Consider the following 11667-nt stretch of genomic DNA (forward strand, 5'->3'; position numbering starts at 1 on the left):
AAAACTGAAACCAAACAGCCTAGAACTTTTCATGTTCTTTTTTATCTCCCTAGTTTTCTCCCCCCCCCAAAAAAAACCCCTGATATCTTTTGTAACTGGGTCACCTACAGATTAGCCAAGAAATAGTGCCAGATTGCACAACTGAGCACAGAGATACTCTGGTACAGGTGCACCAGAATGAAGCATGAGTCTGGCCCACAATCTGGCCCAGTTCAACAGGGCTAGGTGCTGGTCTGGCCCACAACATTTTGTTGCCTGAGGTGAAGGAAAAGAAGTCACCCATATACACACATTCCGTTCCACAGTGTAACACCTGTTTGGCAGGTGGATGCTACACAGCAACTGGTAACTTACAGTACACGCTGGCAACAGGACAGTATCTCTGGTAGCACTTGAGGAACATCCAGAACATCCCCATAGCTAATCAAGAAGGGGAGGGGTTTCTGTCAATTTCACACTAAGCCAAGAGACAGTGGGGGGTGCAACTGACACCAAATTACTTTTTTTCTGTTGTCAGTTTCACTTCCTCTAGACAAAGCCCTTTTTTGTGAAGAAGGAATTAAATGTTTATAGTGTGCAGTGTGTATATTTTTGTGTTTCTGTGTGTGTGCACACAACCTCTTTGTGAACAAGACGGCTGCGTCCCGACTGGAAAACCAGAAAACCAAGCAGGGCCACCCTGGCACATCCCGCTCCTCCTCTGTTGTGGATTTTCACGCTGCCTGTAGGGAAGGTAGCCTTTCCTGGCGGGCAGGACTGCTCCACCGCCTCGAAGGGGAGGGGTGGGGAGGAGGGGCTGCTCATCCACCCGCACCCAAGCACCGGCCCTAAAAACCCTCCTGGTCTCTTACCCACAAACTGGCATGGAGCAAAGCGGCTCCTCCTCCTTCCCCCGGCAGAGAGAGGAACAGGGGAGAGTGGCAGCATAGTGCCCCTACCCTTACCTCACTGCCCCTCGCTGCACCCGCCCAGCCTGTAAAGTAAAATAGCGAGTAAAAAGAACACATAGCTGGTTTAAAGGACCGAGGGAGGGAACTTGCTGGGGGGGAAATAGGGGAAAGGAAGGCTAGAGCGACCTGAAATTTGTTTGTCAGCAGCAGGAAACAAAATGATGTCCATAGACAGTGTAGAGGGGGGCAGAGAAAGGAAAGCAGCGGAGAAAAAAACACACACAGCAGATTGGCACCAAAGCAGGTGCAGATTTTCAAACCAATTTTGGATTTTTATCACATTGATTTAATCCGGATTTAAAGGCAATAGTAGCTGAATGCACTCGCACTGGCAAAAACGTCATGCAAACGGTCCAAATTATAAGGATCTGTAAAAAGCACTAGATCCACATTAACCCTCCATGTGATCAAGCCCTAAATGTAATAATAATAAAAAAATAAAACTCCACCAGCAGCAGGACATGAGCAGAGCAACTTATGCATATGTGTGACATCTGCTAGAGTGCATGGCCTGGGCACTCAGTCAGAGCAGAAGCCTCGTCCAATTGTATAGTCAGTAACATGCTAGGGGAAGGTGACTAGGCAAAACAGCAAACTAGCCCATGTTGGGAACAAGCAAGCATCCCTACCTCAGGGGTGCTGACCAAGGAGGATGAGAATAGAAGGGTGGGCTCAGGAGGAACAACCAGGAGGAGCGGCTTTCTCCACCACCACCACTACCACCACCACCAAGTATCTACTGCCTGAGGCAACTGTCTCACTCTGTCTAATGGCAGGGCCTGCCCTCTCTATTGGGTGGTGGCCTCCAAATTGCACAGTGCAATCTCTGTCATGCACCTTTCTAGATCCCAGTTTATGGTTTTTAATTATTAGAAACAGTTTAATGCTATTTTAAACTAGAGTTCATTTTTAAATTATATTTGTTTATACTTATTCATTTATGTATTATATGCTTTTATTTTTGATAGGTTCTTAATTGTATGTGTCTTTTATCTGGAAGCTGCCGTGAGTTCCAATTTGGAAAAACGGCGGGGTATAAATAAAGTTAATAAATAAATAAAAATAAATAAATTATGCTCTAGCACAGCAACGCTTGCTACAAATGGGAAATTTTGCTCACTGCTAGAGGCAGAAGGGAGGAATTGTCCTTGGACTTGGCATCCGATCCTGGGAGTTCACTGGTAAGGCAGGGTTTTCTTTTCAGCACTTCAAGGAGCTTTGCAAGAACCTGGAGTCTTACAGGTTGTTTAGCTTGGCCCAAAGCTTCCCAAATTTGTGTGATATGCCTGAAATTAAAACAAATGAAACAAATCTATATCTATATCCGTATCCACACACACCGAGCATTGCTTGTCTTGCCATTCTAATATGGTCTAAAGTGGAGCTATATGTACATACATGCATTAAGATGAATAAAAGAACCCAGTGCTGTACAGATCTGGAAGCTTGTTGCAAAGGATTACAGTTTGTTTGCTACCAGAGGGCTAAAAATATTTTAAAGGAACTAGTATTCTCATCAGTCTAGCAATGGCTCCCAGAATACATAAGATAGCCCAGAGACTCCCTTTGTCTCATTCCGGTTCTAGGAATCTGTGGTGGGTCGTGCTCATCATTCTCTCATTTTCCTTTCTTCTTGCACATCTCCATTTTCTATTTGTGTTACACTTATTGTCTTATATTTCAGGATTTTCAGTGGAAGACCAGTCATTCAGCATAGTGCTGCAGCATAAATAGTCATCCTGAGTATTCAGTTGATCAATGAGGCAGGATACAATGGACAGTGTAAATAAAGCCCTGTGATATGGTCAATATTTACTCTTCCACAAACAGCCCTGATATGCTACCAGGAGACAGTTGTATAATGCAGAGCCTTGAAAGCAGTAACCTTCTTCTCTAGAATCAATGACATACCAGTGCTGCCCTGCACGGAACTGAGTTTTCACGCGGTGCAACCCTATGGTTAGTGTGTTTAGCAGAACTAACTTCCTAGTAAGTGCATTTAGGATTGTAGGCCCTAGCAAGTTGCTGTCCAGAAAAATCCTTTTTTGTTTTGTTTTAGGTAGACCAATCTACATAAAGGCATGGGCTTCATGGTTCTAAGTAGGGAGATGGAATATATGCTGCTTCAGACTCCTTCAGTCTAGGCATGCAGGATGCTTCGCTGCATGCTACCAACTTATTGGAGAAGGTAAATGGACATGGCATAGCACATGCTTTGCAAGCAGAAGATCCCAGGTTCAATCCCTGGCATCTCCATGTAGGGCTGGGAAAGACCCACCTCAAATCCTAGTGAGGTCTGAGTGGTGGGGAACCTCAGGCCAGGGTCTTGCTATCTGGTCCTCAGGCCTCTCCTCAGGCAATGTCCTCTCCCAGGCCACACGCATTCCCCCAGACTACACCCTTTACTGGCCCTGCTCTGTGTTCTTCCTTGAGTGCTTTTGCCTGGTCAGAACGTGTCTTCGAACTGTGATCATGCCTCTTGCTTGCCTGGATGGACAGATGAGTGTCTGGAACTTAGCCTACTATACAAATGTAAGAGTCACATCTGTTGCTCCTCCCATTTCCCCCCCCATCTGGCCCCACCCACCACTGGCATGGAGTCCCCAAGGAGGTTGCTCATGAGACAGGTTTCTCACCCCTGGTGTGCACAATTCTGAGCTAGATGGACAAATATTCTGACTTGGTCTAAGACAGCATCTTATGACATACCTTGGTTTACCCTTGGCTTTTATCCAAATGATCAAAGGAATCAAATAGAGAAAGAAGCAACTGCTGTCACCTTGGGATAATTGGTGACTATTGCCTCACTTCAGGTGTTATATCAAACCTTCTGTCAGCTCAATGGAATTGAATCACCAGTAATCTATACATGGGTTTAAAAAGTGACCAAGGGTACATTTATCTACAATATTCTGGTCTGGCTGGTCAATTGACCATAATAAATCTAATGAATGAATGACAATATTCTGGTAAAAGCTCTGTGTAGGAGAATATTTGAAAAAGTGGAGCCAGTGACATTGTTGCCACTTTAGCCCATCCATTTCTCCATCAGAGGCATCAGGAGGAACTCATTTATTTCTCAGTGTGATGTAATGGTTAGCGTGCTGTGCTAGGACTCGGGTTCAAATCCCCACTCAGCTATGAAGCTCACTGGGTGAGTAGACCAGTCACAGTCTCTCAGCCTAACTTTATCTCAGAGGGAAACATGGACAACAGCTCAGTTCCGTACCTGTCACAAAGCAGTGAGAGCCTCAGAAGGCTTGTGATAGTTTCTTCTGTATGTTTTTCAGTCAGGAGGCACACAGCCCCTATGGCAACTTCTCTTGCACTAGGTTCCTGGATAGCACGCAGGTGGAAATAAATAATATCAATGATTTCTGGCACCTGGGATAAAACAAAACAAGGGATTACACTGGTGACTCTTTTGTAAAGAAGGCATACTTTGCTGTCTCAATTACATCCTCATTTTGTTGTCTAGCAGAGCTTTTCCAGGTTGTGTGGGACCTTTTACACTTTGCCCCAAAGGATGTAGTAGAACCAATGGTGGCTCGCTATGATGTTTGCAAAGCAAAGGTAAGTGGATGATATGTTGGGGCGCTCAGCATGAAGGTCATTCCATTCTACTCAAAAGATGTGCTTTGTTTTTAAGGGCTCAAAATTATGACATTCGGTTTAAAGAATCAACCAAACATGGTAGTACAGATAAGCAGATCATGACTGCCATTACCAGAGGCAGGTGGATGTGTCCTCAAAACAGCAGGATGAGCTTACTGCCAATGAGATGTTCAATATGGTGCAAAAGGTTATTTTGCTTATCAAGTCAGAAATGCTAAGTTGAGAGACTCTCACTAGAAGAAGCTTATCTCAAAAGTCAGAGAATCTGAGCTAGGAGAAAGTTTGAAATTCTCTTCCCACAGCAGGGATGAACTCAATAATTGCTCAATGGTGTATGATGTGTGAAAGTCCTGTAATAATTCCTAGCAAACTAGAATTTTGGAACAAATGAATGTATGGGTTTACATTCACTTTGGCATAGTCAAGATGCAGACATTGGCTATGGGTTACCTGTGATGGCTAGGTATTGATGGGCAGATTGAGCAATTAGCCAGAAACTGCTTTGGCTACCAGCAAGTACAAAATATGATGGCATACTATCCCTGGAATACTGGTCAACAGCTCCTTAGGAATACATCCATTTAGGTTTTGCAGTCTCATTCTTCAGCACAAATGTCCTAGTAGTGATGGATGGACATTCCATTTAGTTTGAGTTGTTCTGCATGTAATCCATAACTTCTGAGTACCATACAAGGTCTCCAAGGAATGTCACTGAAATAGGGCTTGCATAAACTGTAATGAAGAATGGCCCTACATTTGTACACAGAGAATTCAAATCAAGATGGTATCAGGCCTATGAAGTCTGTGCCACATCATCCCATGGCAAATGGTTTGGCAAAATGCTTTATCTTAAACCATGAAATGTTCTTTGAGAATTGCAAAAAAAAAGCCAGTTTTTTTCTTTGTTAAATCATGACTATATTAGCATATAGTTATGATGTAAAAGTGTCAACCAACCTACCTGCTAATTTCTCAGATTTTGATTGGATCTGTTAAAATATGTTTTAGATATGACTGTTCTTAACAAGCAGACTGATTGGATACAGCAGTATAAGAGCTCTGCATTCAAAGAACTACAGACGGCAGCGTATCCTTGTTTGAACATAGGAAGCTACCATATACTGAGTCAGACCATTGGCCCATCTAACTCATATTGCCCACACTAACTGGCAGCAGGTCTACAGGGCCTCAGACTGGGGACAGTCCCAGCCATACTTGAGGATGCCAGGTTTGAACCTAGGATCTTCTGCGTGCAAAGCAGAAGCTCTACCACTGAGCTATGGCATACAAAGGGAATCGAAAATGGATTCCACATGCTATTCAAGTGGCAGGTGACTATAATTACGTCGGTGTCCCACCTGCTATATCCTGGCATTGCCACATTGAGCAGGGTAACAGGAATTACCCTCTTGCAAAACTATTTGGCCCTGCCTGTATCTGACCAGTGAGCTGGCAGCTCCAGAAGCAGCATGCCCAGTAGTTCCTGTCAAAGGTGGGCAGAAACTGGAACTGCCATCGAATATATCTCCAGCACCATCATCAGCTGAACTACTCCAGAACCTGAAAGATTATACCCTTGCTCATGTGAAGAAACCTCCTAATGGAGTAAGCCTATAACTGGGCCAGCAGATCTTTCAACAAATGAGACAGAGTTTCCATGGTCACAATTGTTAAATGTACTGTTGTGGTCTTCTTAATTAAGGGTGAGAGGACTGCTGAGTATGTTCACATCAAGCTTCTGGCACTTCAGGTGCCTCTGTGTTAGAGCCACAGGGACGGGGAACCTGTGGCCCTCCAGATGTTTTGGACTTCAACTCCTATCAGCCCCAGCCAACATGGCCAATGTTCAAAGATGATGGGAGTTGTAGTTCTGCAAATGAACTATCTGGCTTACAAACAACCAGTTGCTTCTGTACTGTATCTGTCTCCAGAATTCTTCACTAGGATCCACAGAACAACCTCACTTTTCTGAAACCACTATGGGGGAGGGGGACAGCCCTGTAGCCAGGGTGGGGCAAATGGATGTGCTGCTTCCCCTAGAGCTTTACTTCCCCCCCTCCCTGGATTTTTTGGGGAAATTGTCTTTTTAATTTGTGACATGAGAGACAGTGACTGCCTCCATTTAAAGAATGACAGCTTGTTTTAAGAACGGGGGCATTTTAAGATTAGGACCCTCCCAAAAATTCAGTGAATAAGGCAGGGCAAGTGCACAAGAAAAGCCTCATCTACAAGAGCCCCCAAAAGTCTGTTCACTCAAGACTTTTCCTGATTGAGGTTGGATTTTTCATAGTCACAATCACCTATATTTACTTAAATGATCCTAAAGAAACAACAACGCAGCCTATATTGAACCATGACCCTTGAAGAATTAGATATTAGAAGTTGGTATCATGGACTAGAGTTAGACTCCACCCCTTGGACATTTCTTTGCTCTGCTTTTCCATTTCAGTTATGTTCTCTCCCCAGGCAGCAACAAGGAAGGAAGCGTGTCTGTTTGCCTGCAGTAACTAAGAGCTTATTTATTATGAGTAGAGCAGAACTGGGTGCTTATTGCCAAAGGGTGAAATAACAAGATAACTTAAAATGATCTGAAAAAATGGCTACCCTAAGTTACCCTTTACTCTTTTATAGCGCTCACTATATTCCCAATCATAGTGGCTATTTTTTCTTCTTTGAGAAAACAAGCTCCACACTAGTTTTTAACTTCTTAGTTATTGCATAAACTATTTTGGTATCCAGTTGTTCACTGTATTGTTAATATCTTTTTTCTTATGAAACAAAAAAATGTGCCAGTCATTTAATTCCTTTACATAGTCCATTATGCAAGTTAACACACTCTCTGCATGGAGGAGGCGTGAGGGAAAAGGTCACTGCCTTGCCTTTCCCTGCCACATTCTCTCTACAATGAGTGAGTGTGTGTGTGGTATTGGCTAGTGCTATCCATCTCACCCCCCCCCAAATGCCCCACCTAGAAATATGGCTGCCCTACCTAACAAGGAAGGCTGGCTACTGAGCTGGGGGAGGGAACCTTGCAACTTTCTCATCTCTTTTTACCTTTTCCCTCAGTTTGTTCCTGTCTTTTTTCAGGATTGAATTTAGCATAGCTGAAGCTGCCTGGATACTGTTTTTGTCTGTGTCCCTCAAGCTAGCCACAGCTAAAAGTATCTGACCCGTAACTGCAGCTGCTGCATCAGTTGTTTGACGTATCTGAAATAAACAAAGAAGAGGAAGTTGTGGATGATACATCTGCAAATGTTATGCATGATTACAAAGAATAATATCCATAGTCAGGGCCTGTTCTAAAGGGCAGCCAGGTGGGGAACTGGCCCAAGGGCCCCTGGAGCTATGGGGGCCCTCTCAGCCACCCCTCCTCTCCCCTTCCATAATCCATGGGCCCCTCACACCCCTCCCACACCTCTACTGTCTTTTACCATTGCCCTTAACAAAGATGGCGGCTGCAGTTTCCCTAAGGTACTGAAGCCCCTGCTGCCATCTTAGTTGATCGCAGAGATGCACGTACGTAGCATGCACACGTGCAATCAACAAAGATGGTGGCAGAAGTGTCAGCCTCTTAGGGAAACCACAGCTGCCATCTTCGTTAAGGGCAATGGTAAAAGTCAGGAGATAGGTAGGAGGGACATGGGGGGCTGCGTGCTTGCGCGTGCGTGCACATGCGCACACCGGGGCCCAGGGCAAGCTGATGCCCAAGGGCCCCGGCATGCCTGGAGCTGGCCCTGTCCAAAGTAGACTAGCTAAAGGATTGCTGGGTAGGACAAGAATTTGGTTGGAGTGTTGGATTTGGACTGGGGAGACCCAGAACCAAATCCTCATTCTGCCATGCTGCCATGAAGTTCAGGAAGTGGTCTTGGGTCAGTCACTAGCTCTCAACCTAATTTACTCCTTAGGAGTGTTTGGGGAGAAAGTGGGGAACAACCATGCATGTTGCCTTGAGCACCATGAAGGAAGGGCAAGATAAAAATATAATCAATAACACTGGAGCTCTAACATAATGTTCACATATGTTTGGACATCACATTTACTCAAGCAGTGGCAAAAAATACTCTGAAAGGTTTCCTAGATTGTGTGAGATGTCCAAGCTGAAGGAAGGCCTCAGTCAGGGGTGGGGAAACTCTGGCCCTCCACATGTTGCTGGACTATAAATTCCATCATCCCTGCCCACTGCCTGCACTGGCTAGGACTAATGGTGTCCAACACCATCTGGAGGGCCACCAGCCATCCTTAGCCTAGATCATCAAGGGCAAGCATGTGGAAACAGAAACCTTCTCACATAATAAGGGGGAGATGCAAACGTATAACTGCTAAGCCCATCCACACTATACATTTAAAACACTCTGATACCACTTTAACAGTCATGGTTTCTCCCAAATAATCATAGGAACTGTAGTTTGTTAAGGGTCTTGTGAGTTGTTAGACACAAAGTTAGGTACACTAAAGCTAAACTATGCCATAAAGGCTGCTATCTTATAACTCAGCCTTTCCCAACTAGTGGGCCTCCAGATGTTGTTGGACCACAACTCCCATCAGCCTCAGCCAGCATTGCCAATGGTCAGGAAGATGGGAGTTGTGGTCCAACAACATCTGGAGGCCCACTGGTTGGGAAAGGCTGTTATAACTATTTACCTGGGAATAGGAATGGGGAGAAATTTGTTTCTCTTCGCATTTAAAGGCAAATGTATCAAATTCACACTTTCTGAAACAATATGAGAACCAAAACACAGCTATCCTTCAAAATTCACACTTACCCGAAATTTGTGATGCAGTTCTCCAGCCATCCAATGTTTACAAAGATGCATATATTAGGGGAAAGTGTGCATAAAATTGAATACATTAGTGAAAATAACATACAAAATGCATTATGTTAGGGGAAAGTGCTTGCAAAACTACTTAATCAAAACTGCATACAAAAATGTGTTTATTAGGAGAAAATTGCACTAAAATGCTGAAGAGTTTTCATGAGGATTTTTTTTTTAATCCCAACCTGATGTGGAAATGTGGAGAATGGAATTTAAGATTGGAAAAATGAGAAGCTGAGAGAACTGAAATTGATAGATCCTTCCATCCTTACCTGGGAGTAAGCCCCATTGAACTCGGTGGGACTTACTTCAAGTAAATATGCATAGGTTTGTGCTTTAAATGTCGTATTGTATTGCAATTTGTTGTGGTGGCCAAGACGTATGACAAGTTGGAGCACAAAGGGAAGACAGCCTGGAAAGGGAGAAGTCCACCTATACCTACAGAGTGGTTGTTGTACCTCATTAAGATTTTCCTTGTCTGATGGCGAGGAGATAACCTGACGACCTTCCAAGTGCTTCCGTGTGTCCTCTTCTTTCTCTTTTTCCTTCAGGAGGAAGTCCCCAGGCTCTGACTCCGGCTTGACAGTGAAGGCTCTCTCTTCTCTCCGGGTTTTTGTTTTCACCAAGTAGTATCTTTCTTTACCAGGGGCAATCATGTGAGCTGTGCATGAATTTCCCTTCTTCTCCTGGGTTGCATCATCTGCCTGGCTATCAAAGGTTGTTTGTGTAGCCTTATCTAAGCAGATGAAATCTGGTTCAGATGCCATGTTCAGCCCAGCATATGAGCCATAGGTTTTTTTAATCTTTTCTTTAACAACCATTGTTGTTCTAGGAAAAAAGACACACACGCAAACTTGCATTACACTGCTACTTGTGCATATATAACTGATTAGATTACTTTCTCCTAGGTAAGTGTGCTTAAGATTGCAGCCATATTCTTGTATTATTAGAGAGCTTATTGATGCAACTAGGCATACTATGCCGAATATGGGGCTACTGAAGGGAAGCCCATGGCAAATACCATTTATTTTCTCGGTAATGTGTAGTTATGGGATTATGTGATAAGACATAATCACAGCTTGCGTTTCCCTATGTCACCCTCCACTGGCAGCCAATAATGTGGAGTGGATGTGGAGCAGATTAAGGGCTCCTCCAGTTGTCCTTTTAATTGTGCATTCATGATGGTTTGTGCTTGTGACAATACTGGGGAAGTTCTAAGCAATCCCGCGTTCAATACTCTTTGCACCTGTAAAAGTTTTGGAGTGGACATGCTGCTTCATTTCCAATTGGTGCATGTCCGACAGCTTACTGCTGAAATCCTGTCGCTTCTTATACCACAAATGTCCTGTTGTTGTTTTGATCATGCTTTTGTTGCGCTACAGTACAAGAGTGTTCCTCCAGACAGCAATAATGTGATAACAGTGGGGGGAAATTGCAGAACTACTAATACAGCAGAATGGTTTGTTTAAATTTAAACCCACTACTAATGCAGTACTACTGCATCAGTGACACATTGCAGAATACATCCACAAACCCACACCCACACCAGCCTGGAGGGGGCCTATATGTCACTTCATATAATTCCATAACTGCATGTTAATACTGTTGAGGAATGAACTTGGTATATGGGGTTGTTGCCATTTTCAACACCAGAAACACATCCATGGAGAAACTCCATCACCAGAAACACAAGTTCACTGCCATGTCTAGCTCTACTTAATGTGAGCTATACCGGTACCAGTTTAATAGTTTGAAGCCAGCCAGTTATCGCTCCTTTCTGGGTTTTTATTTAACATTTTATTCATCAAAATGTATTTGAAATCTCATACTGTATATAGAGAGACAAGGTGAAATTCATTCCAGCTGCACCCAGTTATGTTTTAAATAATAATTTCCCACCAGGACATAATAGAAGTGCCACTTCCAGAAGACTTGGGTTTTCAGTGACCTACAGAATGCATCTGGATAAATTTAAATCAGACATATCTTGTGCATAATGAAACAAATCTTAGCACACACAACATACAAGTGCTCTCATTACCTGGCCATCAAACTAAACAAAATGAAAATACATGTTAAGATTCAGAATGGCAAACGTCACTACTTCTGGAATATTTCAACAGGCAAGTATCTCTGGAAGGACTAACGGCAGTTCAAAACAATTTTTAAAATGCTGGCTACAGAAGAGATCAGCTGACACGTCCAGCACCAGCAAGTCCGTGATGAGCTAATGGAAGTATAGAGAAGGAACAGGCTACATGGGGGCTATCTACTTACAAACCTGCATG

At 43.7% G+C, this 11667-nt stretch overlaps 1 protein-coding gene across 1 annotated transcript in view; it reads right to left on the reverse strand.

The window, feature by feature from the left end:
• Window positions 1-10146, reverse strand: part of LOC133386053 (maestro heat-like repeat-containing protein family member 6) — a 30712-nt gene extending 20566 nt beyond the window's left edge. The window contains exons 1-4 of the mRNA XM_061629676.1: window positions 9838-10146; window positions 7620-7772; window positions 4180-4334; window positions 2071-2236 (exon numbers count right to left, since the gene is read on the reverse strand). Of these exons, the coding sequence (XP_061485660.1) occupies window positions 2071-2236; window positions 4180-4334; window positions 7620-7772; window positions 9838-10146 (783 nt within the window). The remainder of the gene's footprint in view (window positions 1-2070; window positions 2237-4179; window positions 4335-7619; window positions 7773-9837) is intronic.
• Window positions 10147-11667: the final 1521 nt, after the last annotated feature.

The sequence above is a fragment of the Rhineura floridana genome, chromosome 5 (assembly GCF_030035675.1).
Source record: "Rhineura floridana isolate rRhiFlo1 chromosome 5, rRhiFlo1.hap2, whole genome shotgun sequence".
NCBI classification, from domain to species: domain Eukaryota; kingdom Metazoa; phylum Chordata; class Lepidosauria; order Squamata; family Rhineuridae; genus Rhineura; species Rhineura floridana.